The following is a 24722-nucleotide window of genomic DNA, read 5'->3' on the forward strand; positions in this document are numbered from 1 at the left end:
CACAAGATGGCGGCGCCCATAAGCGGTTGAGGCGTGAAGCAAAGGATGCTGGCGGTGGCTCGGGCTCTGCTGGAGCGGCGGCTGAGGTGGCCGGTACCGGCTCGCGAGCACTGGAAACCGGTCGGCCTGTCACGGAGCCGGCGAGAAGCGGCCGAGGCCGAGGCGGACGCTCCGGTGTTCCAATACGTGGGCGAGCGCGCGGCTCGCACCGATCGCGTGTTCGTATGGGGCTTCAGCTTCTCAGGCGCTCTCGGAGTGCCTAGCTTCGTTGTGCCGTCCTCCGGGCCCGGACCGCGCGCCGGCCTGCGGCCCCGACGTAGGATCCAGCCGGTACCCTACCGCCTGGAACTGGACCATAAGGTGAGGACACTGGCATCCTCGCCGCCTCCCTTAGGGGACTTTCTTCCCTGCGTGGCCGGATTTCCGGAAGCATGACCTCCTAGATCCCGGGGTTTGCTGAGGAAGGCTTTACGGGTGGCTGCCTAGAAGACTGTTTATCTCGGCTCTCAGTCTTTAACTGCTGAGCTTGTTTATTACGTCTGTGGATTTTTGTGTCTTTCTCAGCATCTTTTGTGTGCAGATTGCATGTGGCTACAGAAAGTTTTGTGTAGTTTTACTTTCTTGGTCGCTTGCATAGTTTAACAATCACACCAGGCGTTCTGCCCTTCTTAGATCATTTGCTCAGTACCCCAAAAGGCTGTAGCTGTCACCTCCCAGTTACAGGGGATAAGAGAAAGTTCCAGAGAGGTCAAGTAAGGCCCAGGGCCCCACAGCTGGTAGAGATGTAAATGACGGTATTTTTACTCAGACTACACAGACTTCGTGAAGGAAGGAAAATTCCAAAGGTCAGAGATGTGTTGGCTAGAGTAAGTGATGGCCAGCTGGGAAAGGAGATGCTAATCTGAGGCTCACATTTAAGAAAGGGCTCAGCCGTCCTACCTTACACCTGTAGTCCCAGGACTTGGACTGGGCGGTTGAGACAAAAGAATTGGCACAGGTTATTCCCAGGCTTGAGCTCCCCAGTGAGACTCTGTCTCTGTTGTACAAACCACCCTTTCTTTTTGGTAGCAAAAAAAAAAAAAAAAAAAAAAAAAAAAAAGTATTTATATTATATAGAAGTATGTTTTTGTTTTTTGTGGTGGTGGGAATCAAACCGGGATTGTGTCTCATTCTAAGCAAAAGCTCTACCACTGAGCTATATACCTCCAGCCTCAGCCCTACAGTTATTTCTTTATTTATTTGTGTGTGTGTGTGTGTGTGTCCTACCTTGTAACGTTGCTGCAGTTGTTAAATAGATCCATAAATTATAAGTTTTCTATGTGTTTGCCTGCATACATGCCTGTATCATTTGTATGCCTGGTGCCCATGGGAACAGAAGAGGCTGTTAGAACCCGTAGAATAGGGATTACAGATGCTTGTGAGCCATCTCTCCAGCTCCTGCTTTTTTTTTTTTAAGTTTAGTTTTTCAAGACTGGTCTCCTATACATAGCTCCCAGAACTTGCTATGTAGACCAAGTTGACCTCTTAAGTGATAGGGATACACCTACCTCTGCCTCTTGAATGCTGGAATTAAAGCCACCAGACCCGGCTCCAGCCCCTGTCTGTACAGATTTTTTGTGTATTAGTGTTTTCTATGTCCAGGTTGCCTGTGACTAGAAGTAGTTTTATGGACTTGTTTCTAACTGGATGCTTGTTTTCTTTTCCTTGCTTGGTTTAATGAGGTGGAACTTTTATTATAGTATGAAATTGGACTAGTAAAAGCTAACTTTTATATTTTTATTTCTTGAGGCAGAGAGTTTAAATTGTAACCCAAGTTGGCCTTAATTTCAGTACGTAGTCCAGACCGACTTTAAATTTGTGATCCTCTTGCATGCTGGGATTGAAGGGGTGAGACCTGGTTTTGTCTAATTCTTGCTTGTGGGGAAGACATTCATGAACCTCTGTAGACTGTGGCTGGCCCCTCCTGGTACATTATCATGTCAGGTTCACACTTTAGCTAACACTGTGATACTGCTCACAGCTTTTCACACGTGAACAGAATAAATGGTACTGTGTGCCCACCAAATATTTGTTAAGTGTTAAATAAACAGGTATCACTGAGCATGAGAATAATCTCAATGTGCTAGGCATAATTTTTAGACCTGTAGGCCTCTCTCTCTCTCTCTCTCTCTCTCTCTCTGTGTGTGTGTGTGTGTGTGTCTGTCTGTCTGTGTCTGTCTGTTGCTTATGTGTTTGTCTGTGCCTCACTTGAATGCCTGGTGCCAACAGAGTCCAGGGCATGGAATCCCATGGAACTGGAGCTACAGACAGTAGTAAGCAGCTACCCGGGTGCTGGGAATTGAACCCGAATCCGAATCTTTTCTGCCTCCTCTCATGCAGCTCAGTTAGATTCAGCCTCCCTGTTGATCATCTTTGTGGATCTCAAGCCATGCCAAAGGATGCTTGAAAAGGTGACTCTAGGAGGCTAGAGAACTGCAGGGCTTCAAGGTGTGGTGGCACACGCCTTTAATCCCAACCATGCAAGGGCAGACAGATCTCTGAGTTCAAGGCCAGTCTGGTCTACCGAGCCAGTTCAACTAGGACTATATAGAGAAACCTCCCTAAATAAATAAATAAACAAATAAATAAACAAAATTAAAAAAAGAAAAGAAAAAGAAAGTTGTGTTTGAGCAGAAGGATGGTGGTTTACATGCCTTGTATGAATCTCCGAAGGGAAACTGTCACAAGGTAAAAAGGGGGACATGTCACTTTGAATGACACAAGTAACTAAAACAGCAACAAATTGTAATAACATATTTAGCTAAGAAAAGCTGGGGGAGATGGTTTAGCAGCTAACAGCTAGAGAGCACTGAGTTTCTGTCTCAGCGCCCGCTCCAGTGGGGTGTCGACAGTCAACTGTAACTCCAGCACCCTCTCCCTCTGCCGGTACTGCATGCATGTGTGCATATGCACATAGACACACACATAAATAAAAATCACAATAGAAAAGAAATATTTCGGTAGAATAAGTAAAATGTTCCTGGTCAGTTGTGGCGCAGGTCTGTCATGCCAGCAGTTAGGAGGCTGAGGCAGGAGGATTATAAGGAGTGGTACTCTGGCATTTTTGTTTAGGATTCAGTGAGATTGGAAGTTGGTGGGTCTCTGATAACCTGCCAACAGCTGAGATCTAGTGGGATACCCTTAGGCTGAGGAGTTTATAATGTGTGATAGAGAGGACATTAAGTGTAAAACTGAGGGGTGTGGGCACTCTTGGTAGTGTGAAGTTTGACTTTAGGAGGAACACAGGTTTGGGTTAGCTCTTGCCCTGACTAGAATCAGTGCTCCCACCAAGAAGTTTCAAGTTGAGTTTCCTCCAGTCATTGGAAGTGAGGACTGGTGGTTTAAAGTCCATGGTAGCCATGGCAACACCTCTGCGTGGTCCCAGGCTGAGGAGTGCAGCACGGGCAGGAAGGAGACCCTCTGTGCCAGCAGGGAAGTGGCTTAAGCTCTGGGACCTTGATTTTTCTGCGGACAGTAAGCTGCAGTCAGGTGCGGACCACCACAAAGGCTTCGGATGGATGAACTCATTCCTTGGCAGCAGCCAGTGAAGGGTTTGCTTTTCTCCTCTCCTCCATGCTTGCGCGTGCAGAGGCCAGACCGCCTTCCTCTATAGCTCCCTGCATCGTTCTCTTGAGACAGGATCGCTCACCGTACTGAAGCCCTCATACTGGCTGCGCTGACTGGAGAGTGAACTCCCGGGATTCTTATCTCTGAGCGTGCAGATCCCACATGCAGCCATGCCAGACGGATCTGGGCTCAGGCCCTTCTGCTAGCAGAACAAGGGCTCTCATCTACTGAGCCATCCCTCCAGCCCCTCATTCCTTTAAAAATGTTTGAACATTTATTCATTATTCAGGATGTGTGTATACATGTGCGTGCACATGCTTATGTGTCATAGCACACATGTAGAGGTCAGGGGACAGGTTGCAGGAGTCAGGTCTCTCTCCTTCCAATAGGTCTCTTCTCTCTCCAGGGATTGAACTGAAGTCTTCAAGTAAAAGTGGCAAATACTTCTGAGTCATCTGGCTGGATGACTTATTTTCCTTTGTGTACAGTGAACTATCTAGAGAGGATAAATAATACAGCTCTAGCCACATAGCTGGTAAGGGGTGGGGCCAAGATTCACACTAAGGCCTTCCATCAGCTGCCATGCTGGACTGTGTTGTGGGGGAGGAGATGAAAATGCCCAGTGTGTGTACAGAGAAAACTGATGAAGATCTACCATAGCAGATTCGGGCTGAATCCCAGTCTCTGTGGAAAGAACACGCATGTGTGTAAGTAGCTTGTCGTACCTTGCTGAAAGCATTGACACCACAAAGCAGTCTGCGATGCATTGTGGGAACTCTTTTTCAGATTTCCTCTGCTGCCTGTGGCTATGGATTCACATTGCTGTCCTCAAAAACCAAGGATGTTACGAAAGTCTGGGGTATGGGACTCAACAAAGATTCCCAGCTGGGATTCCAGAGGAGCCGGAAGGATAAAAGTAAGCAGGTATCCTTGCCATAAACTGATCCCAGCAAGGGACGGGCTGAGGGAGGAGGAGCTTGAGCTATCTTGAGTATCTTGGGCTACATAGTGATACCCTGTCTTAAAAACTCAAGGGCTGAATGCTGAATGCTAGACACCTTTAATTCCAGCACTTGAGAGGTAGAGGCAGAAGCACAAACGGGGGCAGGCAGATCTCGGAGTTTGAAGCCAGCATGGTCCACAAAGCGAGAGCTAGGACTGCAGGGTCACACAGAGAAACCCTGTCTTGGAAAAAAACCCGAAACAACAACAAAAAAACAAAACCAAAACAAAATCTCTCAGCCCAGTCCTGAGTTCAATTTCAATTCCTAGCACCCACATGGTGGCTCACAACCATCTGTAATGGGATCTCCCTCTTCTGGTGTGTCTGAAGATAGTGACAGTGTACTCATATACATAAAACAAATACTTCTTTAAAAAAGAAATTCAATCCCTCAACTCCTGGATTAAATTATTTTTCAGTTTCTGGTAACAATGTGGACGATTTAGATAAAAAGAGACAAATATTTGCTGACCTGTAAAGAGACTCTAGTTTGTCCCTTAATGCTCTGAAATGTCGGGAGTGAGGGCTGTAGAGATGCCTTAGTGGGTCAAGGCACTTGCTGTCAAGCCTGAGAACCCGTGTTTGGTCCTTGGGACCGGAGAGTGGGAGGAGAGAACCTTCTCTATTTTATGTTGTCCTCTGACCTCCACACATGTGCTGAGGACCACGTGTACTTGCAGATCTCTTCAGTTTGAGGCCACCCTGGTCTACATAGTTCTAGGTTAGCCAAAGCTACATAGTGAGACCCTGTCTCAAACAACAACAAAAAGTTAGAAATAATTTAAAGTTCTTTCTCATTGTCTGTCTGACTCTCTCTCTCTCTCTCTCTCTCTCTCTCTCTCTCTCTCTGTTTTTTGAGACAGGTATTCTCTGTGTAATAGCCTTGGCTGGGCTGGAACTCACAGAGATCTACCCGCCTCTGTTTCCAGAGAGCTGAGATTTCTGGCATGAGCCAGAAAGCGGGGTACAGTGGTCAGGCACAGCCTTCCACTTTCTGTTCTTACAACACTGTCTGGCTTCCGTCCCCCAGACAGCATAACTGTGGGTGTGTATGTGTAGTCCCAGCCTTGGGAAGTGGAGGCAAGAGGACTTGCTTTGTAGATGAGGCAGGCCTTGAACTCCTCATGCTCCTGCCTTTGCCTCTGGTGTGTGTGTCAGGGTGTATGTGCCATGCTCTGCATGTGGAGGTCAGAGGACAGCTTGTGGGAGTTGAATCTCTGTACTGTTTGAGTCTCGAGGACTGAACTTGGGTTGCCAAGTTCATTGCCAAGTGCTGAGCAGCTGAGCTGTTTCTCTGGCTTGGCCTTTGTCTTCTGAGTGCTGGAAATACATGCCTAGCTGTGGCATTCTATTTGGAAAGAAAGAGAATTGTTTATTTATTTATTCCTTAGTCCTTTTAGACTACTTCCTCCCCTTTCATAGTTTTAGTTTAATTTGATACCCCCCCCCCCCCAGTTCTGTGTGTATTACTGGTGATCAAACCCAGGGCCTTGTGCACTCCTGGCCCACGTGACTGATTTGTTTATTCAGGTTTTATTGATACTAGGTCTCAGCCTGTAGCTCTCCTGCCTCAGCCTCTTACTCTCAAAATGCGCTTTCTTTCTTAAGATGGGAGTCTCCTGTAGACCAGGCTGGTTTGGAGCTCACTGTTAGGCTGAGGATGACCCCGAACTGTACATTTCCTTGTCACAGGTGTGGGGGATGGGGATGGAACCCAGGACTTTGTGTATGCTAGGGTAGTGCTCTGTAACCGAGCTCCTGCCCTAGTCCCGGAGACCTCCCAGAGGCAAGAACAGTGTTCCAGACCTGCCTGTGGCATGGAGGGAGTACTGGAGAGCAGGCTGGGAGTCAGGCGTCTCAGACTAGCCTTGTCCGGACTGTGCAGGCTCTGAGTCACTGTCAAGTCCCTTCCTGTATAAAGCATTGTGGTTGGACAGTCAGATTTCTATAAGAGCTGATGTGACTGAACCAGTGGCAACCTTGTGACATGGGTGCTTCTGTCCAGCCAGGGGCTATGAGTATGTTTTGGAGCCCTCACCTGTCCCGCTGCCCCTGGACAGACCTCAGGAGACAAAGGTGTTGCAGGTGTCCTGCGGCCGAGCACACTCCCTTGTCCTGACAGACAGAGAAGGTGGTGAGTAAGCTTGCAGAGGGCAGAGTGGGAGGAGGGGGAAGAGGGGGAAGAGTGTGTGGGGGAGGGCATCTGTGATACTGGCCTTGCTCTTGGGTCCCTCCTGATTGCTGTGATGTGGTGTTTCCCTAGCGGATTGAGGAGTGGTTCAGAGGGTGGTGTTACACAGACTCGCTAACACTTACGTTCTCTGATGGCAAGCTCCTGCCCACTCTACCACTGAGCTTAACCTCAGCCCTTGGCTTTTTTCTCCTAAGATTTATTTTTAATTTTTTTTGTCTTTTTTTTTTCTTTTTTTTTTTTTAAGATTTACTTATTGTATGTATGTGAGCACACTGTAGCTGTCTTAAGACACACCAGACGAAGGCATCAGATCTCGTTACAGATGGTTGTGAGCCACCATGTGGTTGCTGGGATTTGAACTCAGGACCTCTGGAAGAGCAACCAGTGCTCTTAACTGCTGAGCCATCTCTCCAGACCTTATTTTTAATTTTTATTCACGTGTCTTTGCATATATTTGAGTGTATGCTACATGCATGTGTGCCTGCACGGGCCAGAAGACAATATCAGATCCTCTGGAGCTGGGCAGTTGTGACTGCCTGTTGTGGTTGCTGGGAACTGATCTCAGGTCCTCTGGAAGAGCTTCTGGTTTCTAAGTGCTGGAGCATCTCTGTAGCCCTGCCTGCTTTTTTTATTTTTTTTTCAGCTTTTATTTTTAATTGTGTGTGATATGTTTACACCTGAGCATGTGTTTGTATAGGTTCTAAGCATGCTCATAATGGTCATGGTGCAGGCATTGTCAGCCTCCGGCGCCCAGCAGAGCAGCAGGCCCATCTACCACTGCTTTCTTCCTCCCGATTGTGGTTTTCCTGGGCTCACAGCAATGAGTTATGACCCTCAGTCCCACAGTGCAGTTGGATCTAGAGGAGAAGCAGGCCCAGGCCCTGCTACACTCATGGGCTGCTGCAGAGGCTGGGAGTGTGGGAGAGACCTAGGGTGAGCAGGCCGGGAACCTGAGGAATGACCTGCCGGCCTGGCTGTGCTGTGTGTGCTTCAGTCTTCAGCATGGGGAACAATTCCCACGGGCAGTGTGGACGGAAGGTGGTGGAGGACGAAGTATACAGGTGAGCAGACACGGAATGCCGGGGAGGGAGCCCCATCGCAGCAGAGGCCCATCATCTGTAGGGTGAGGTGGGGCTGGAATAGCATCAGTCATGATGTAAAAAGCTCCGTGTGTGTGTGTGTGTGTGTGTGTGTGTGTGTGTGTGAACATATGTGGAGGTCAGAGGATCATTTTCAGGAGTCACTTCTCTCCTTCCACCACTGTGTGGCTTCGGGGATAGAAGTCAGGTTGTTGGGTTTGGTGACTGAGCCATCTTGCTAGGCCCCTCTTTTTGGTTGTTGTTTTCTTTTGTTTTTGGAACATGGTTTCTCTGTGTAGCTTTGGCAGTACTTGAACTCCCTCTGTGGACCAGGCTAACCTCAAACTCAAAGATTTGCCTGCTTCTGCCTCCTAAGTGCAGGGATTAAGGCATGTGCCACCTTTCTTTCATTTCAGGCTCTATCAGTTTTCTTGAGAAAGGGTGTCACTGTAGATCTTTGGTTGGTTTCTGTGTCAGCAGGCTGGCCTTGCACTTAGAGATCCTCCCACCTCTGCCTTCTGTGTGCTGGGATTAAAGTGTGCGCCATTATGCCTGGCTATTCTATATATATATACATATATATATATATACATATATATATATATACATATACATATATATATATATAGTAAAATGTTTACTTTATTAAATTAACTTTATAAAAAGTTCCCCTTTATTTCACTCTTTTTACTTTAGTGTTGAAATACTTTCCCTGGGCCTGAGAGATGGCTCAGCAGTTAAGAGCACTGACTGCTCTTCCCGAGGTCCTGAGTTCAAATCCCAGCCACCACATGGTGGCTCACAACCATCTGTAATGGGATCTGATGCCTTCTTCTGGTTTGTTTGAAGACTGTACTTATATAAAATAAATAAATACATCTAAGAAAAAAAGATAAAGAAAAAGAAAGAAAATGCTTCCCCAAGTCAGACATAGTCGTGCATGCCAGTAATCCTAGTGTTTAGGAGTTATGGGCTGGAGAGTTGAAAGTTCAAGGCCTGTCTGGGCAGTTTATGCAGACCTTATCTCAGAAGATACAAATGAAGGGTTAGGAGGCCAGCCATGGTGGCACATACCTTTAATCTCAGCATGCTGGAGGCAGAGGCAGGCAGGTGTCTGAGTTCTAGACCAGCACAGTCTACAGAGTGAGTTCCAGGATAGGCAGGGCTACTATAATAGACCCTGTCTCAAAAACAGACAGACAGACAAACATGGACTGAAGCTCCTTTGTTGAATAGTTAACTTTTCTTGCTCAGTAAAAATCAGACATAGCAGTAGAGCAGTTGTCCAAAGTTCCCATGTTAGGGGCTAGAGCAGTGCTAGGCTGTCGTGCCTGAGACCTGGGACCCATCCCTAGCACCATAAAAAAGCAAACAAACAAACCGGCTGGATAGATGCTCAGCAGCGAAGAGCATGCACTGCTCTTGCAGAGGACTGGAGTTCATCTCCAGCACTGTGTCGATGGCTCACAACCACCTGTAACTCCAGCTCCAGGAGAAACAGTGCCCGAGGCTTCCCAGGGCACCTGTACACTTGCACACATACCCACATACGTAAGAAAAACCCAACAAACACACCAACCTCAGCTGACTGTTCGGCATTTGACTTTGAGAGCTGTTCTGTTTGCCCTGTGTGTGGGGGGGGAAGTGACTGCAGGCAGGGGTGGCAGGAGATAGTTTGCTGGGTGGGGCCCGGCCTGTCCTGTTCTCTCACGGTCGCCTCTGTTGCTTCTCTTCAATCTGCTCCTGGCTGCAGCGAGAGTCACAAAGTGCACAGGATGCAGGACTTTGAGGGACAGGTGGTCCAGGTAAGAGGCTGGGCTGAGGGCCCCCAGGCCTGTCTTCTCAGTTTTTAAAAGGTGCAAAGTGTATGGGATGATGCCACATTTGTCACTGGGGTTCTCTGGATGTCTCAAGGTTGCTATTGATGTGATAGAAGACCACGACCATAAGCAACTTGGGAAAGAAGGCTTTATTTGGCTTACACTTCCACACTGCTGCTCAAAACTGAAGGAAGCAAGGACAGGAATGCAAGCAGGGCTGGAACCTGGAGGCAGGGGCCGTGGTCTGCTTACTGGCTTGTTTCTCATTGTTTGCTCAGCCTGCTTGGTGTGGTTCCACCCACCATTGACTGGGCAGCCCCCATCAATCACTAATTAAGAAAATGCCCTAGAACCTAGCTGCAGCCCAGTCTTACGTTGGAGGTATTTTCTCAGTTGAGACTCCCTCTTCTCTGATGACCTATCACTCGTGTCAAGCCCAGCCAGCTGACTGGCTGAAAAGATTAGTAGAAGTGAACTTACCACAGGCCAGAACCAATGCTGGAATGTAGGAGCAGGGTAGAAGCGAAGGGGACAAAGCAGGGTTAGAAGCAAAGTTGGACTTCTCAACTGGCTTCATAGTCGATGAGTGTGACTTCAAGGTCCTGCTCCTCCACGTACTTGCTGGGTGACTTTGGGTGGGTCTTGACTGTTGCTTTAGCACAGTTCCTGGCCGAATAGTTGTCCTGTGAGTTAGGAAAGGAGTGTGGTATCTTACTGTGCTGTAGACAGGCCTTAAGATTGTTGCAGGAAAGCCTTGCAGGGAAATGTGAAGGGGAGAGGCCGGGCTCACAGGGTGGACAGAGGTGGAGAGGAGCAGATGGGAGCTCAGTGTGAGGCCGAGGAGGGAAGAACTGTGGGGCTTGCTTCATAGGATGTCTACAACTTGTTTCAGTCAGTGGAGAGGGTGACAAAGTTGGCTTCAGAGACGGTGAACTGGGGTAAACTGCCTGATCCAGCGCCCTCTGCGTGGGCCTGGCTGCCCAGGCTCTAACAGCTCCCTGTCTGTTTTGGCCAGGTTGTCTGCGGTCAGGACCACAGCCTGTTCCTCACAGACAAAGGTGAAGTCTATTCTTGTGGATGGGGTGCCGATGGACAGACAGGTAGGTGTTTGTTGGTCATCTAGGGAGGTGCAAGATCTTGGCCTGTGGCCTCTGCAGCTGTTGTGGGCTACAGGGTTCATGGTCTTGATTTGGGGCTTCTGGGGAATGCCATCTTTCCCATCCTTTCCTGTTCCTTTTGCTGCTGGTTTCCATAGAAACGAACCAGGGTGTCAGAGGCTCCTTAGCACTGTTGCCAGTAACGGAGCCCTGGCCCTCATTTCCTTGTGCCTGGAGTTTGGAGGAGCAGGCTGGTCCATTGCCTCTGCGGACTCAGCTAGTACTCTCTCCCTCAGGGGCGTAGTGATTTGATTATGAACTTGTGTTTTATTGAGTTTAATATGTGGGAACCTTCAGGACCTGCATTAGAGATCATTTCACTCAAAGATGTTTCATGGGCCCTGGCTTCTTGCCAGGGCTTCTGCTGCTGAGATCCTGATTTACCCAGGAGTCTGAGGTTCAGTGCCATGCTTTGGTCAGCTGCCCAATAAAGGTCTTATGCTGTCTGGGTGGCCTTTAACTCCTGGTCTAAGTGACCTCTTCCCTTAGCCTGCTGAGTACATGAACTTACAGGTGCATGTCACTGTGCCTGACTTCCTTATCCCCTAGCAAAAAAAAGTGATTCCTATAGGGCAGGGATGTAAAGTGGGGATGGCTTTGGTAGCTGCATTCCTACCACTTGCAACCCAAAAGAAAGGCAGCAAAAAGAAGGAAGAAAGACAATAATTGCTTATAATTTATGCAAACTTATATCATATGTGTTATTTTATCATCCAATTATTTTTTTTTAAATATTTAGATGTGGAAATTCCTAGAGTGTTAAAGTATGCCAGCTTTGTCTTTTGTTTGTCTTCTCTGGGGCAATGTGCCTCCCATGAGCTTGTCCTTCCGTAAGTCTCCTGTGTCTATGAGTTAATGCACTGTTTCCTACTGTGTTAGGCTTGGGTCACTACAACATCACCAGCACACCCAGCAAGCTGGGCGGAGACCTTGCCGGGGTGACTGTGGTCCAGGTTGCTACCTACGGTGACTGCTGCTTGGCTCTGTCCGCCGATGGAGGTGTCTTTGGCTGGGGAAATTCTGAGTACCTACAGCTGGCCTCTGTCACAGACTCCACACAGGTGCGTCTGTGGCGGGAGCTGAGGCTCCATGGAGAGGCGTGCTTCAGGTGTAGCCTGGTGTCACTAGCCTGGTATCACACTGCCTCTGCTCTGCCCTCTCCTTCCAGCCCCCAAAGAAAAGGGTTGAAAGCCCAGGTGACTAGCTGGCCCGGGTTTTATTTTTGTATGCTTTTAATTGTGTGTGTGTCTGTGCTATGCATGCATGTTTGCGTGTGCGCAGATGTGCATGTGGAGGCCTGTGGTTGATGTTAGTAACCATCCTTGATTATTAGTCCATCATTTTATTTATATGAGTACACTGTAGCTGTCTTCAGACACACCAGAAAGGAGTATCAGATCTAGATCTCCAAGGCAGGGACTCTTAATCAAACCCAGAGTCTGTCAATATAGTTTGTCTTGCTGGCTACTCGCTCTGGGTGTCACTTATTTGGCCTTCAGAGGCTGCAGTCACAGGCAGTTTACCTGGCGTTTATGTGAGTCTGGGGATCCAACCTCCAGTCCTTATGCCTGCAGCTAAGCTAAGCACTTAACCACCCAGCCATTTCCCCAGCCAGTATATGTGTGCTTTGAGACAGTTTTTGTGTGTTTGTTTGTTTTTGGAGACAGGGTTTCTCTTTGTAGCCCTGGCTGTCCTGGAACTCACTCTGTAGACCAGGCTGGCCTCAGCACTCAGGAGGTGGAGGCAGGAGAATCATGAGTTCAGAGTCATCTTGGCTACATAGTAAATTGGAGGCCAGCCTGGGCTACATAAGACCCTGTCTCGACAAGAAAAATGGAGGCTCCAGAGCATGCAGATCCTAAACATAAGAGGTCTAACTGAGCTAGCCTCTGGTTCATGATCAGTCTCCCAAGTGCTGGGATTCCAAGTGTGTGCTGTCATGCCCTGACTGGCTCGTAGCATTTTATTAAGAACTGTCTTGAACATAAACAAAAAGTAGAGATTGTTTTATAATGTGTGTGTGTGTGTGTGTGTAGGCCAGAGAACAACTTCAATTGTCATACCCCAGGAGCCATCTACCTTATTTTTTGAGACGGGGGCCCTCACTGTGACCTGGGGCTCACTCATTAGATGAGGCTGGCTGGCAGCCTTCCCAGTGCTTGGATTACAGGAGCACACCCTTACACCTGGCCTCCTGTGTGCTGGGGTTCTGGGGATGGGATAGAACTCTGGTCCTCATGCATGCATAGCAAGCCATGTCCCCAGTCCATAACTAATCTTTCTATTCATCATTATGTTACTTGCTAATGGCCAAGTTTTTTAATAATGAAATTATAATCTAAACGTTGTTATTCACCAACACGAAGAAGCATGTGCAGTTTAATAGGTTTGATTCATTCATATGTTGCAGGCTGGCAACATTGCTCAGCAGGTAGAGGTGCTTGCCGCTCAGCCTAACAACCTGAGCTTGCTCTTTTGTGAAGAGAGATCTATCTGACTCTCGAAAGTTGTCCTTTGATGTCCATTGTGTTCTGTGTCCTGGGTGCATGTACATGTACATATGCATATAATAAGTAAATAAAAATTAAACATGGCATGGCTTTGGTGGCTCATGAAAAAATAAAACATAAACAAACAGCCTACCCCCTCTCCCAAAGGCTTTTCCTGTCAAGCTCCCAGAGCATCTTTTTGTCATTCCCCAGAGTCATTAATGGCCACCTTTGTCACGTCTTTTGTCCTATTTCTCTGATGGTACCACCTAGAGTACACTCGGCACTGCTGTACCACTGAGCTTCGTTCCCCCCACCTAACATGTGCTTCCATGTGGTGGGTCAGGAATCCCGAGAGGGCACAGCAAGTTTCTTGGCCCCCGGGCTGTTAAGGCTGTAGTCATTGTGGCCTTTTCACTGGAAAAGAGCTGCCTCCAGCCTTAATCTGCCAGTGTTTGTCAGGATGCTGGAACGAAGAAGCCCTGGGGTCTCACTGACGGTTGGCCATTTTGCTAGCTGCTGGCCTTGGTTTCTTGCCATAAGGCTGTTCCATTCTGAGATGGGGGGAGGGGTGAGCAATGTGGCAACTGGCTCCATTAGACTAGCAGGTGAGAAGGCCAGCAAGGCCGAATCCAGTGTTGTGTCATTTGTCTTTGGAAATGACGGGTTCCCCATTAATGGATGGTTATCTTGTTTTCTTGGAGTTTTCTCTGTAGTGCTCAGAATTCTCCTCACAGGGCTTCATTCTTGGACCGTGTTCCGGTACACCACAAGCTGGGGAATAAGCTTCAAAACATGAGCTGAGCTGGGGACGTGGTGGTGCAGGCCTTTACCAGCAGCACTTGGGACGATGAGGATCTCTGTGAGTTCAAGGACAGCATGGTCTCTGTAATGAGTTTTAGGACAGCTAAAGCTGTATAGAAAAGAGAGCTCCTGTCACAAACAAAACAACAAAAACACCCTCAACATAATACATGAGCTGTTGGGTCATTTCAGATTCAATCATAACAAAGACTATATCCATACAGTGGCCTGGCTTTCCTGCTACTTGTCTTTGCTTGTTTGTTTGTTTAAGGATCTGTGTTTTTGTGCTGTGTCTGTGCATGTGAGTGAAGGTGCCCTCAGAAGCTGGGAGAGAGTGTAGAATCTCTGAAGCTAGTTACAGGTAGTTGTCAGCTGCCAGAAGCAGGTTCTGGAAACCGAATGTGGGTGATTTGAAAAAGAAACAACACTCTTAAAAACTATTTTTTTTCTTTTCTTTTCTCTTTTTGTTTTTTTGGAGACAGAGTCAGTCTCACTATGTAGCCTTAATGAATGGGTCTAGAACTTGTTATGTAGACCAGGCTGGCCTGGAACTCACAGAAATCTGCCTACCTGAGTGCAGGGCTTAGAAGTGTGTACCACCATGTTTACATTCTCCCCCTCCATCCTCCATCCTCCCCTTTCTCTTAAAGGGCAGGGCTTTAATTCATAACACTGGCTGGCCTGGGATTCAGGTTAGACCAGGGCCTCAAATTCACAGAGATCCACCTGCCTCTGCCTCCTGTGCTGGGAGAACGGCAGAGCTACCACACCTCTTACAGTAGTCTGTAATTGTCCTGGTCCCTTGTTATATCTCTTCCCTCTGGAGGATGCTTCCTTCTTCCACTGCCTAGCCACCTCTACGTACCCTTCAGAGCTTAGGAAGAGTGACATGCTCCCCCGACAACCATGCCAGCCTCTTAGAAACTCCTGGAAATCCATCTACACTTTGGTCTAGCACAGATATAACAAGGTGCAGCCCAAAGTTTGATCACCATCTGCCTCCCAGAGAAGGGGCCTCTCTGATTCCCTTCTGTGTCCCAAGCCTTTGCTTAGGAAGTTTAGTAAGTGAGGGATGCTGGGGAGACCACTGTGAGGTTAGTACGTGATCTGGGACCCCAGCCTGGGGCTCTTTCTGCTTCTTGCTGGTTTGTTTTCCTAATTGTGCCCACCCTTGTCTTTGGTGCAGGTGAATGTCCCTCGGTGCCTGCCTTTCTCTGGAGTAGGCAAGGTGAAGCAGGTGGCTTGTGGAGGCACAGGCTGTGCTATATTGAATGGTGAGAGACACTTCTCGGCAGCTCCTTGGGAAGTACTGGGCAGATTGGAGAGGGAAAGGGAAAGTTTGTGGTTCTGTGACACCAGGGTAGGGCCATCCTCCCAACAGACTCATAGCTCATGATGTAGGTGTGTAGATAGCACGGAACTCTGTCATTTTACAGTAGATGTCTCTGGATCCTGGAGCTGGGGATCAGACCCAGGCCCCTATGCTCTACCCTGAGCCACATCCCCAGGCTCTCATGCGTGAAAACTGCTGTTACTGGGCTCCATCCCGCAGCAGTATTGCTCTTGTTCTGGCCAGGGCTACAGAATAGCTCCGTGGCAAGCGCCGGTGCTAGAGGAGCTAGATAGTATCCAGAGAGTACTGTGCCAAAAAACAAAACAGAGTAAGAAAGTAATGGTGGGGGGTGATGAGAAGACAAGAAAGGAAAGGGACAGGGAAGAAAAGGAAGCTTGACGCGGTGCAGGGCTCCTCCGATCTCCAGCACCCAGGAGGCTGAGGTAGAGGATTATAAATTCCTGGCCAGTGTGGACTGCATAGCAAGGCTGTGTCTTACTATAAAACAACTGAAATTTGAGAGAGAGTTCAGTGGTTAAGAACTCTTGAAGACCCAGGTTTGAGTCCCAGCACCCACATGGCAGTTTCCAACCATTCATATCTCTAGTCCAGGGAATTTGACCTCTTTTGACCTCAGGCATCAGGCAATCATGTGATATACAGATCTACATTTCAGCAAAAGACTCACACATAAAATCTTAAAAAACAAGACATACACACACACCAACCAAAACAAAACCCTAAACTTCTGCTCCCCTAAAAGCAAGTTAAAATGCATTTCTAAGAGTTTTAAGGGGACCGGAGAGATGGCTCAGTGGTTAAGAGCACTATCTGCTCTTCCAGAGGTCCTGAGTTCAATTCCCAGCAACCACATGGTGGCTCACAACCATCTGTAGTGGGATCCGACGCCCTCTTCTGGTGTGTCTGGAGATAGTGACAGTCTACTTACATAAAACAAATACATCTTAACAACAAAAAAATTGGTTGGAATGGCTTGTGTCTGGCATGGTTCTCTGATCAGTGTGAAATTTGGAGCTGTTGCTAGGGAAAGTGTCCACATTTTTATGTACCAAGTGGGTTTTATGGATACTCTCCCCGATTACCCTCAAGAAGTGGGTTGTTTCTGCTCTCAGATCGCCTTCCTTCCTAGTCAGACTTCCCAGGCAAGTCAGGGAGAGGATCATTTCCAACCTGCTAGCACAGTGGGTCTCGTATCACAAGGTGACCTTCATATCTCCACAGGGATTACAGGCATGCTCCACCATGCCTGCTTTCTGTAGTTTGGGTATAGAATGAAGGGCTCCATGCATGCTGGGCGTGCATTCTACCTCCTGAACCCCCATCCCAGTCTCATGTTTTCATGGCAAGGGAGGGCTCTGCTTGGCTTGACTCACAACCACTGTTTTTGTTGTAACACAGAAGAAGGACATGTTTTTGTCTGGGGCTATGGAATTCTTGGAAAAGGACCAAATCTCTTGGAAACGGCTCTTCCAGAAATGATTCCACCTACGCTTTTTGGTTTGACGGAGTTCAACCCTGAAGTCCAGGTTTCCCAGATCCGATGTGGGCTTAGCCACTTTGCTGCACTCACCAGTAAGTTACTGACTGGATAGCTAGGCCAAAATCTGTTCCTTCTTAAACTGGAATAGCTCTCAGCTTCTGTCATTGAACTATATCCATATATAGCCATCCACCCATCTTTTTATCTGTCTTTCCCTCTAGTCTACCATCTATCCATTTCTGTCCATTCATCATCCATCCATCCATTCATCATCTATCCATCCACCCATCATCCATCCATCCATCCATCCATCCATCTATCCATCTACCCATCCATCCATGCATCCATCATTCATCCATCCATCCATCCTTCTATCCATCACCCATCCATCCATCCTTCATCTACCCATCGTCCAGCCATCCATTCATCCATCCATTCTTCTATTCATCATCTATCCATCCATCCATCCATCCACCCATCCTCCACCCATCCATTATCCATCCATCCATCCATCCATCCATCCATCCATCCTTCCATCCATCTATCATCTATCCATCAGGCTTGTGTATTCACAGGATAAGTAAAGAGGGAGGTCATGGCAGAGGTAGTCCAGCACTTCTTTCATGCTGCCATTTTGGTTGGGTTCTTTGGTTTGTGGTCAGGCTTATGCTGCAGTGTGATCTCACAGGAGACACCTGTTTGGGGATGGGTGGGGAGAAGGGTTTGATAGAGTACTGGTGAAAACCAGGAGAGGTTTGGGCTGTGCCTGGGTGAGTGGGTGGCAAGTGGCTGGGGAGCGATGACACAGCGGTGGCTGACTTTTGGCTCTTGAAGGCTGGACAGGTTGTAGAGCCATGAAATACTAAGTTGCACCTGGACCCTGACCTTCCACATGTTCCACTACTGCAGTCCCTGGACAGTACAGTGAGGTGTGCACCTCACCATAGTGATTCCCAGGGAGTTTGCTGCTTCCTCATTCAGAAGTCTTGAGGGAAAGGCATGCCTTTTCCTTTTTCTTGACTCAGAGCCTAAATAGCCTTTTTTGGGTACTTTTAGTCTGCCGCATAACTGACCTCTATGACTATTCAAATGGCATAGCTCCTTTTCACTCTCTCAAGTTCCACTTGTGAATCAATAATGAACATCTCTCTTTAAAAAAAATTTTTTTTTTTGGTTTGGACTCATGATGTGGCTCAGTGGTAGAGCCCCTGCCTAGAATGTCCCAGGGAGGTGTGGCTCATTCGAGGAATGGCTACCTTGATTTTGCCAAAAGTGAGGTCAGTAGTAGTAAAGCACTTTCTCTAAGGTGTAGTCATTGTATCTATTAGTTTGTTCATTTCTGGCTCTTCTACAAGGTCAAGTTCATGAGGACAGGAAGCATGTTTGTTTAGTTGCTGTTCTGCGCCTCCACAGAACACACCCACACCTTGAAACCCAACTAGAACTGACTGTCTTGCCTCACTGTCAGTGAGAAAGGGTAGAGCTGGATCAGACGAAGCTGTGGGTGGTAGCAGGCCATCAAGGAGCCCCCTCTGTTCCACAGAAAGGCTAGTCTTCCCTAGGCTGGCTGTCAGAAATTCTGGCCTGTGACTTGGTCTGGGGATGGGACCTTTAGGGTGCCGTTTCCTGAGATGCAGTGGTTCAGAGGCTACGTTGAGTGGTAGGCTCTGTCCTCTTGATGGCCTGCTCCTTGTGTAGCTCCAGTCAAGTTGTCTTCCTTCCTTTGCAGACAAGGGTGAGCTGTTTGTGTGGGGCAAGAACATCCGAGGGTGTTTGGGGATTGGACGCCTGGAAGACCAGTACTTCCCATGGAGGGTAAGACCATGCAGGGGTGGCGTGTGGAGGATGCTCCAAAGGATGGGTTGGCTTTGGGAAGTAAAACCAAATATGGGACAGGGTACAGGACCTCCTGTAGCTGTGTGCCACAGTCTAGGATGGGCTCTGGAGAGACTTGAGTGGAGGTGATGAGCAGGATGGAGTAGTGCCGGCTTCTGTGTGTGCAGACCTTCAACTTTCCTGCTCTCTGTGGGCCAGTGTGGCTCAGGCATCTGCTACATGACAGGTTATAAGGAGTGGCCTACTCAGTGTTCTGATCCCTGGAGGAAGCTACCTGGTGGGCCCGAGATGTGGCTCTGCACTCATGCATGGTGAATCCTTAGGCTCCACCCCCGCACCACATAAATTTAGTTGATGGCCTACACCTCTGATCCCAGCACTGATGGAGGCAGAGAATCAGAAGTTCAAGGTCATCCTTGGCTACAGTGGCAAGTTTGAGGCTAGTCCGGGCTGCATGAAACCCAGTTTAAAGAGAATAAAAAAAGAATCACTAAGTTCTTTTCAGAATAGCTTAAAGAGCTGGCTTAGCAAACACTCGGAAGGAAGCACAACATGAAAGGATCTCCCTAAGAAAAGAGAGGTGGCTCAGCAGGTAAGGGTGCTCACTGTTCCCCCAGAGGGCTCACTCCAGCCTGTAACTCCAGCTCTGGGGCGTCCTATTCTTCCATGTCTGTAGATACTGCGCTCACATCACACGCACGCACACAAGGAGATAAATGCAAACTTTAGTTACCTTGATTATTCTTGGGATTTTTATGCTCTCTCTCCCCTGCCACGGCCCCCTCCCCTTTTTTTTCACCTGGAGCCTAAGACCAAACCCAGGGCCTGGCTCTACCACCAAGCTAAGCCCCCCCCCCCAAAAAAGGAACAAAACCAAACAAAAAGCCCTTTGCTCTCTTGCTGTGGTAGACTCGGTTAGGCAAGCCAGCTGAGCTGCATGCAGGTGGGGCTGGAGGAGGGCTTGTTGAAGGTGGAGCTGTTATGTATTTGAGACAAGGTCTCCTGTGTAGCCCTAAATGGCCTGGAACTTGCTATGTAGACCAGCTAATGTTAAATTTGTAGATTTGCCTGCTTCAGCCAGTTGGTTGTTTTCTTTTTTCTTTTTGTTTCTTTTTGTTTAGACCAGGCTGGCCTTGCACTTATGAGATTCACATGCCTCTGCCTCGCAAGTGCCGGGATTAAAGGCGTGCACTTCCACTGCCTGGCCCCACCTTGATTTTTAAGGTGCTTTTGGGTGTGCTGAGAACGGAAACTAGAGTCTGGTGCATTGGGTATGAGTTCGGCTGCTGGGCCTGATTGAGGCCAGCTGCTTTGCTTGGCTGTAAAACAGCCCACCAGCCTCAGAACACCGACAAGTGCCTACCTGTGTGGGGCCGGTGGGGCCTGGTCTGGCACTTGCTCGCTGATGCACAGCTTCCACCATGCCTGCTTGCTTTATGTAGAGCTGGGATTCAAACTCGGGGCCTTAGGCGTGTAGGCAGACCTGTAGGGCATGTTTAAACTTAGTGTTTGGTGTGGGAGAGCCCAGCCTGCTGTGGAAGGAGCATAAGAACCAGAAGGAAGCAGAATGAGCAGCCATGGTGTGCAGGCCAGTAGCAGCGTCCTCCACGGCCTCTGCGTGAACTCCTGCCTCCAGGTTCCTGCCTCCAGGTTCCTGCCCTGAGTTCCTGCTTGACCTCCCTTAGTGATGGAGTGAGCCATGGAAGCATCCGCCAAGGGAGCCCTTTTCCTCCCCAAGTTGCTTATGGTCTTGGTGTTTGAGCACAGCAGTAGAAAGTCAAAGGCATCGCTAATGTCTGACTTCCTCTTAGCAGGCCCCACCCCTATAGGTTCCTGCAGTGTTCTAGTAGCACCAAGCTGGGGGTTGAGCTCTCAGCACTTGGGCCTTCAGGGCACACTTGAGATCCAAGCCAAAGCCACAGGTGGTGTGGGGTTCCCATGCCACAACCCTTGTTGTACAGTGTGACAGTGTGAACGGTGAGACCTGAGGTCACACAGGTAAGTCAGTCATAGGTGAAGCTAGAGTCACCCCCACCACCTTTTCACTGTTGTGCATGGTGGTGTACACCTGCAGTCCTAGCCACTTGGAAGGCTGAGGCAGGAGGATCAGATCAACCTGGGTTAATAGTGAGATTCATTATTCAGTCTCTCCTTAGCATGAAAGAAGCTGTGGATTAGATCCCTAGCACCTTATAAATCGGATGTGATGGGGTACACCTATAATCTCAAGAATTGAGAGCAAGAGGTGGAGGCAGGATGACCAGAAGTTCAATCCTAGATACAAAGGGAATTTTGAGGCCAGCCTGGGCTACATAAGACCCAGAGACCAACATCTCACATGACCAGGAACAGGCTTATTGAGAACCTGAAAGAGACCCACAGCAGGGGGCACTGGAGTCTCAGGAGCCAGCTCTGTTCCCAGAGATCCTTGCTGGCTGTAGGTCCTGGCCAGCAAGTGCAAAGCAAACACCTTCCTGTGCATCGGGCTCTAATGGCCAGAGCGTCTGAGGAACAGCACCTAGGTGCGTAAGTGCAGTGGGCTGGCTGCAGATGATCTGACAAGGCCAGGAAGGTAAATAGGTGATCTCAAGCAGCCTGGGAGGTTGCTAAGAGCCCACCTGGCTAGGTCACCATGGGGCAGCTGGTCACTGCTGTTCTGGGGCTGGGACTGAGGCACCTTCTGCAGCCCCATGCTGCCTCTGTCACGCAGGGCCCTGCTTCTGTTTGCTCAGTGGTCTGTGTGGCAGCTTTTGCCAAGGCGTTTTTGTTTGGGGAGGCAGCGAGATAGCGTGGCGTGGTTCCTGCCTTCATTTGCTGTCGCCAGCAGCCCCTAATGGAGCTGAAGCTCCACGGTCAGCACCTGCCACTTCCGTGCTTTTAGGCCAGGCCACCTGTTGCAGGCATTCATTTTGTCCTAAACTCAGGAAATTGCCCAGGCAGTCGGAGCTTAGGCAGCCACCGCCAGGGAAGGGTCGTTGAATGGTCGGGTCAGCTGAGCCCGAGCCACAGCTGGGTGCGGCTCTGGAGGTGAAGTCACGCAGGCTGTGCCTAGGGACGCACAGGGCTGGCATGTGCCCTTCTGCATTAAGAGCTTGTGAGGGCAAAGGATGTGATTTAAGCAGGGCATAGAGTTATTATTAAGGGGCTCTCCACACTCACCATAAACCCCACACATACTGCACATTGCAGGCATACCTACATTCTATACACACTACAGATCCATACACCCTACACACATACACACACACACCACTATACATACATCACACACACTACATTCCACATGCACTATCTTAGTTAAGGTCACTATTGCTGTGATAAAATACCATGAACAAAATAACTTGTGGCGGACGGGCTCCATGTGGCTGACACTTCCACATCACTGTTCATCATCTAATGAAGTCAGGACAGGAACTCAGGCAGGAATCTGGAAGCAGGAGCTGATGCAGAGGCAATGGGGGGATGCTGCTTACTGGCTTGCTCAGCTTGTGTGTGTGTGTGTGTGTGTGTGTGTGTGTGTGTGTCTCGGAACTCAGCTCAGGGATCACACCACTTATAATGGTCTGGGCCCTCCCTCATCAATCACTAATTAAGAAAATACCCTGTGGGCTTGTCTACAGCCAGGTATTACAGAAGCATTTCTTCAACTGAGGCTTTCTCCTCTCTGAATCTAGCTTGTGTAAAGTTGACCTAAAACTAGCCAGCATACACACCATGTACAGTATATTCTGTACACACTCACCACATACTCCATTCCACACACACGTACCACACACATCATACACAGTACATGTGCACCAAAAAAGAAAGAAAATAAAAACAAAAAACAACTCAGAGTCTGTGAAGCTCACTGGGTAAAGGCATTTGACACCAAGCTTGACTACTACCTGAGTTTAATATACGGTCTCCACAAGGCAGAGGAACCAAATCCTGAAGGTTGTCCGCTGACCTCAAGTGCACTGTGGCACGCACACACGCGCGCGCACACACACACATAGTGTAATAATTAAAGAACAAAATAATGAGGATTAAAGAGACCAGCCTCTGAAGGCCCAGTGTAGGTCTTTGACCCTGTTCTCTCATTAGATCCACCAGGCAGAGGTTTTCTGTACTGTTGTGAAGTGCTTGGTGAGTCCCAGTGAAGAAAACCCTCAGCCTCCGGGCAGGGAATCTGGAACCTGTGGTCACAGGCAGAGAGAGGTACCAGGAGCATCTGTGTCTTTCCCAGGGCCACCGTTTTAGGGTGGCGACTAGAGCTGATGCCACTGATGGGCAGAGAGTTAGGGTAGCCTTTCCTGATTCTAGTGAGCTTTGGATTAGTGTGGGTATCCCATTTCCAGGGGATACAGCCACACTCACAGAAGACATAGAATATACTAAGAGGAGGGTTGAGGGTGAGGCTCAGTTGGTAGTGTGCTTACTTAACAGCCTGAGAATCTGTTCCCAAGACCACGTAAACCAGGTGTGGTACTACATGTGTGTAAGCCCTGGGAGGTAGAGGCAGGAGGACCAGAAGAAGTTGATGGTCAGCTTCAGCTACACAGAGAGCTGGAAGCTAGCCTGGGTTATATGAATTGTAATCCCATCCCTTCTAGCCCCCTGCAGGGCTCCAGAGCCTGCTTGTCCTTTCTCTCACTGTGTCCGGGGCTTCTATTCCAGGTGACGATGCCCGGTGAACCTGTGGATGTGGCTTGTGGAGTGGATCACATGGTGACTCTAGCCAAGTCATTCATCTGAACCTCTTTCTGGACCTGTCCAGGCTGGCCCCAGCCTGTGAGCTTACCGACAGCAACAGCTTGGCAAAGGCAGGAGTGGCCACCAGCAGAGCTTCTGAGGGTACTGGGAGAGGGCTGGGGCCTCTGCTCTGTGTCCTCAGTGGGGACATTATACTAGGAGTCTGTGGACAAGGCCCTTCCCCCGCTGAGGCTCCTGCCTGCTGAATTCAGCTCAGGATGGCTACTGTTGGCTTGGCGTGTTCCTGAGGAGTACCAAGGCACGGAGACCTTGGGTAGCCAGGCAGATTCCTTTTCTAGGTGACACATGGTAGGACCTAGGGATGTGTCTTGTCTGAGATACTGTTCTTAGGGAAAGTTCACTGCTCATGACACATTTGATACTCAGAGTTTAGACATTCATTGCAGGGCCCTCAGAAGATGTCACAGATGATAAACTTGGGCCTCAGCTCAGCAAGAGAGCCAGCCCTCAGCCAGGGCCTCTGATCAGCTGTCACCCCAGAGGTTCCCAGAAGGACACAGTCCAGGAGCCCAGAATGCCTTGGCTCAAAGTCTTCATGGAGCGGCAGTGGGAGCCAGCTTAGGTCTACAGTTTCCCAGCCGTGGAGCTTCCTCACTGCCTGCCTTTGAACAGCCCACAAACCCCTGAAGGAAGAAGCTGCGGGCCAAACGCTTGTGGGCTGAGGGCTGTGGAATCTTGGCTGAAGGGCTGGCCACAGAAACTGGGAAAATATTTGTTTTTACAAAAGCTTGTCGTTCCCTTTCAGAACAATGTTTGAGAAGGTCTTGGAATAAAGTCTGTTTTCTGCCTTTTTAAAAAGAAAGGAGGTCTTGTGAAAGTTTTCCTTGATCATTTCTTGACCATCAAGGAAGCAAGTAGCCAATGGAACACACTTTAGAAGGCAGTGCCACCTGGGACTTGTGTGTGTATGTGTGTGTGTGTGTGTGTGTGTGTGTGTGTGTACTCGTGTGTGCTCATGTGGAGGACAGAGAACAGTTAAAATGCCACCTGGGACTTGTGTGTGTATGTGTGTGTGTGTGTGTGTGTGTGTGTGTGTGTGTGTGTGTGTGTGTGTACTCGTGTGTGCTCATGTGGAGGACAGAGAACAGTTAAAATGTCATTGTTCCTCTGGTGCTGTCTTATTGTTGAGATAGGCTATCTCTCTG

General features: G+C 48.8%; 2 protein-coding genes across 2 annotated transcripts in view; one reads left to right on the forward strand and one right to left on the reverse strand.

Moving 5' to 3' along the window:
* Positions 1–2: 2 nt before the first annotated feature.
* RCC1L (RCC1 like) lies at positions 3–23685 on the forward strand. Its single transcript, XM_080941163.1, has 11 exons — positions 3–360; positions 4393–4522; positions 6615–6743; positions 7798–7864; positions 9636–9687; positions 10718–10802; positions 11739–11920; positions 15339–15426; positions 16905–17078; positions 18716–18801; positions 23482–23685. The coding sequence occupies exons 1-11, from the start codon at positions 46–48 to the stop codon at positions 23557–23559; spliced, it is 1386 nt and encodes a 461-aa protein (XP_080797289.1). The 5' UTR covers positions 3–45; the 3' UTR covers positions 23560–23685.
* Positions 14250–24722, reverse strand: part of CASTOR2 (cytosolic arginine sensor for mTORC1 subunit 2) — a 53429-nt gene continuing 42956 nt past the window's right edge. Inside the window, exon 10 of the transcript XR_013975617.1 lies at positions 14250–14281. The gene's annotated coding sequence lies outside the window, so the exon portion shown is untranslated. The remainder of the gene's footprint in view (positions 14282–24722) is intronic.

Source organism: Micromys minutus (assembly GCF_963924665.1).
Source record: "Micromys minutus genome assembly, chromosome: 29".
Classification (NCBI taxonomy): Eukaryota; Metazoa; Chordata; class Mammalia; order Rodentia; family Muridae; genus Micromys; species Micromys minutus.

Bases quoted from the DNA above. Each gene is read 5' to 3' on its own strand.
- RCC1L (XM_080941163.1), top strand. From the start codon at position 46: ATGCTGGCGGTGGCTCGGGCTCTGCTGGAGCGGCGGCTGAGGTGGCCG. The intron at 4,523-6,614 runs GTAAGCAGGTAT...GCTTCTGTCCAG, and splicing joins GAGGAGCCGGAAGGATAAAA to CCAGGGGCTATGAGTATGTT. The intron at 15,427-16,904 runs GTGAGAGACACT...GTTGTAACACAG, and splicing joins AGGCTGTGCTATATTGAATG to AAGAAGGACATGTTTTTGTC.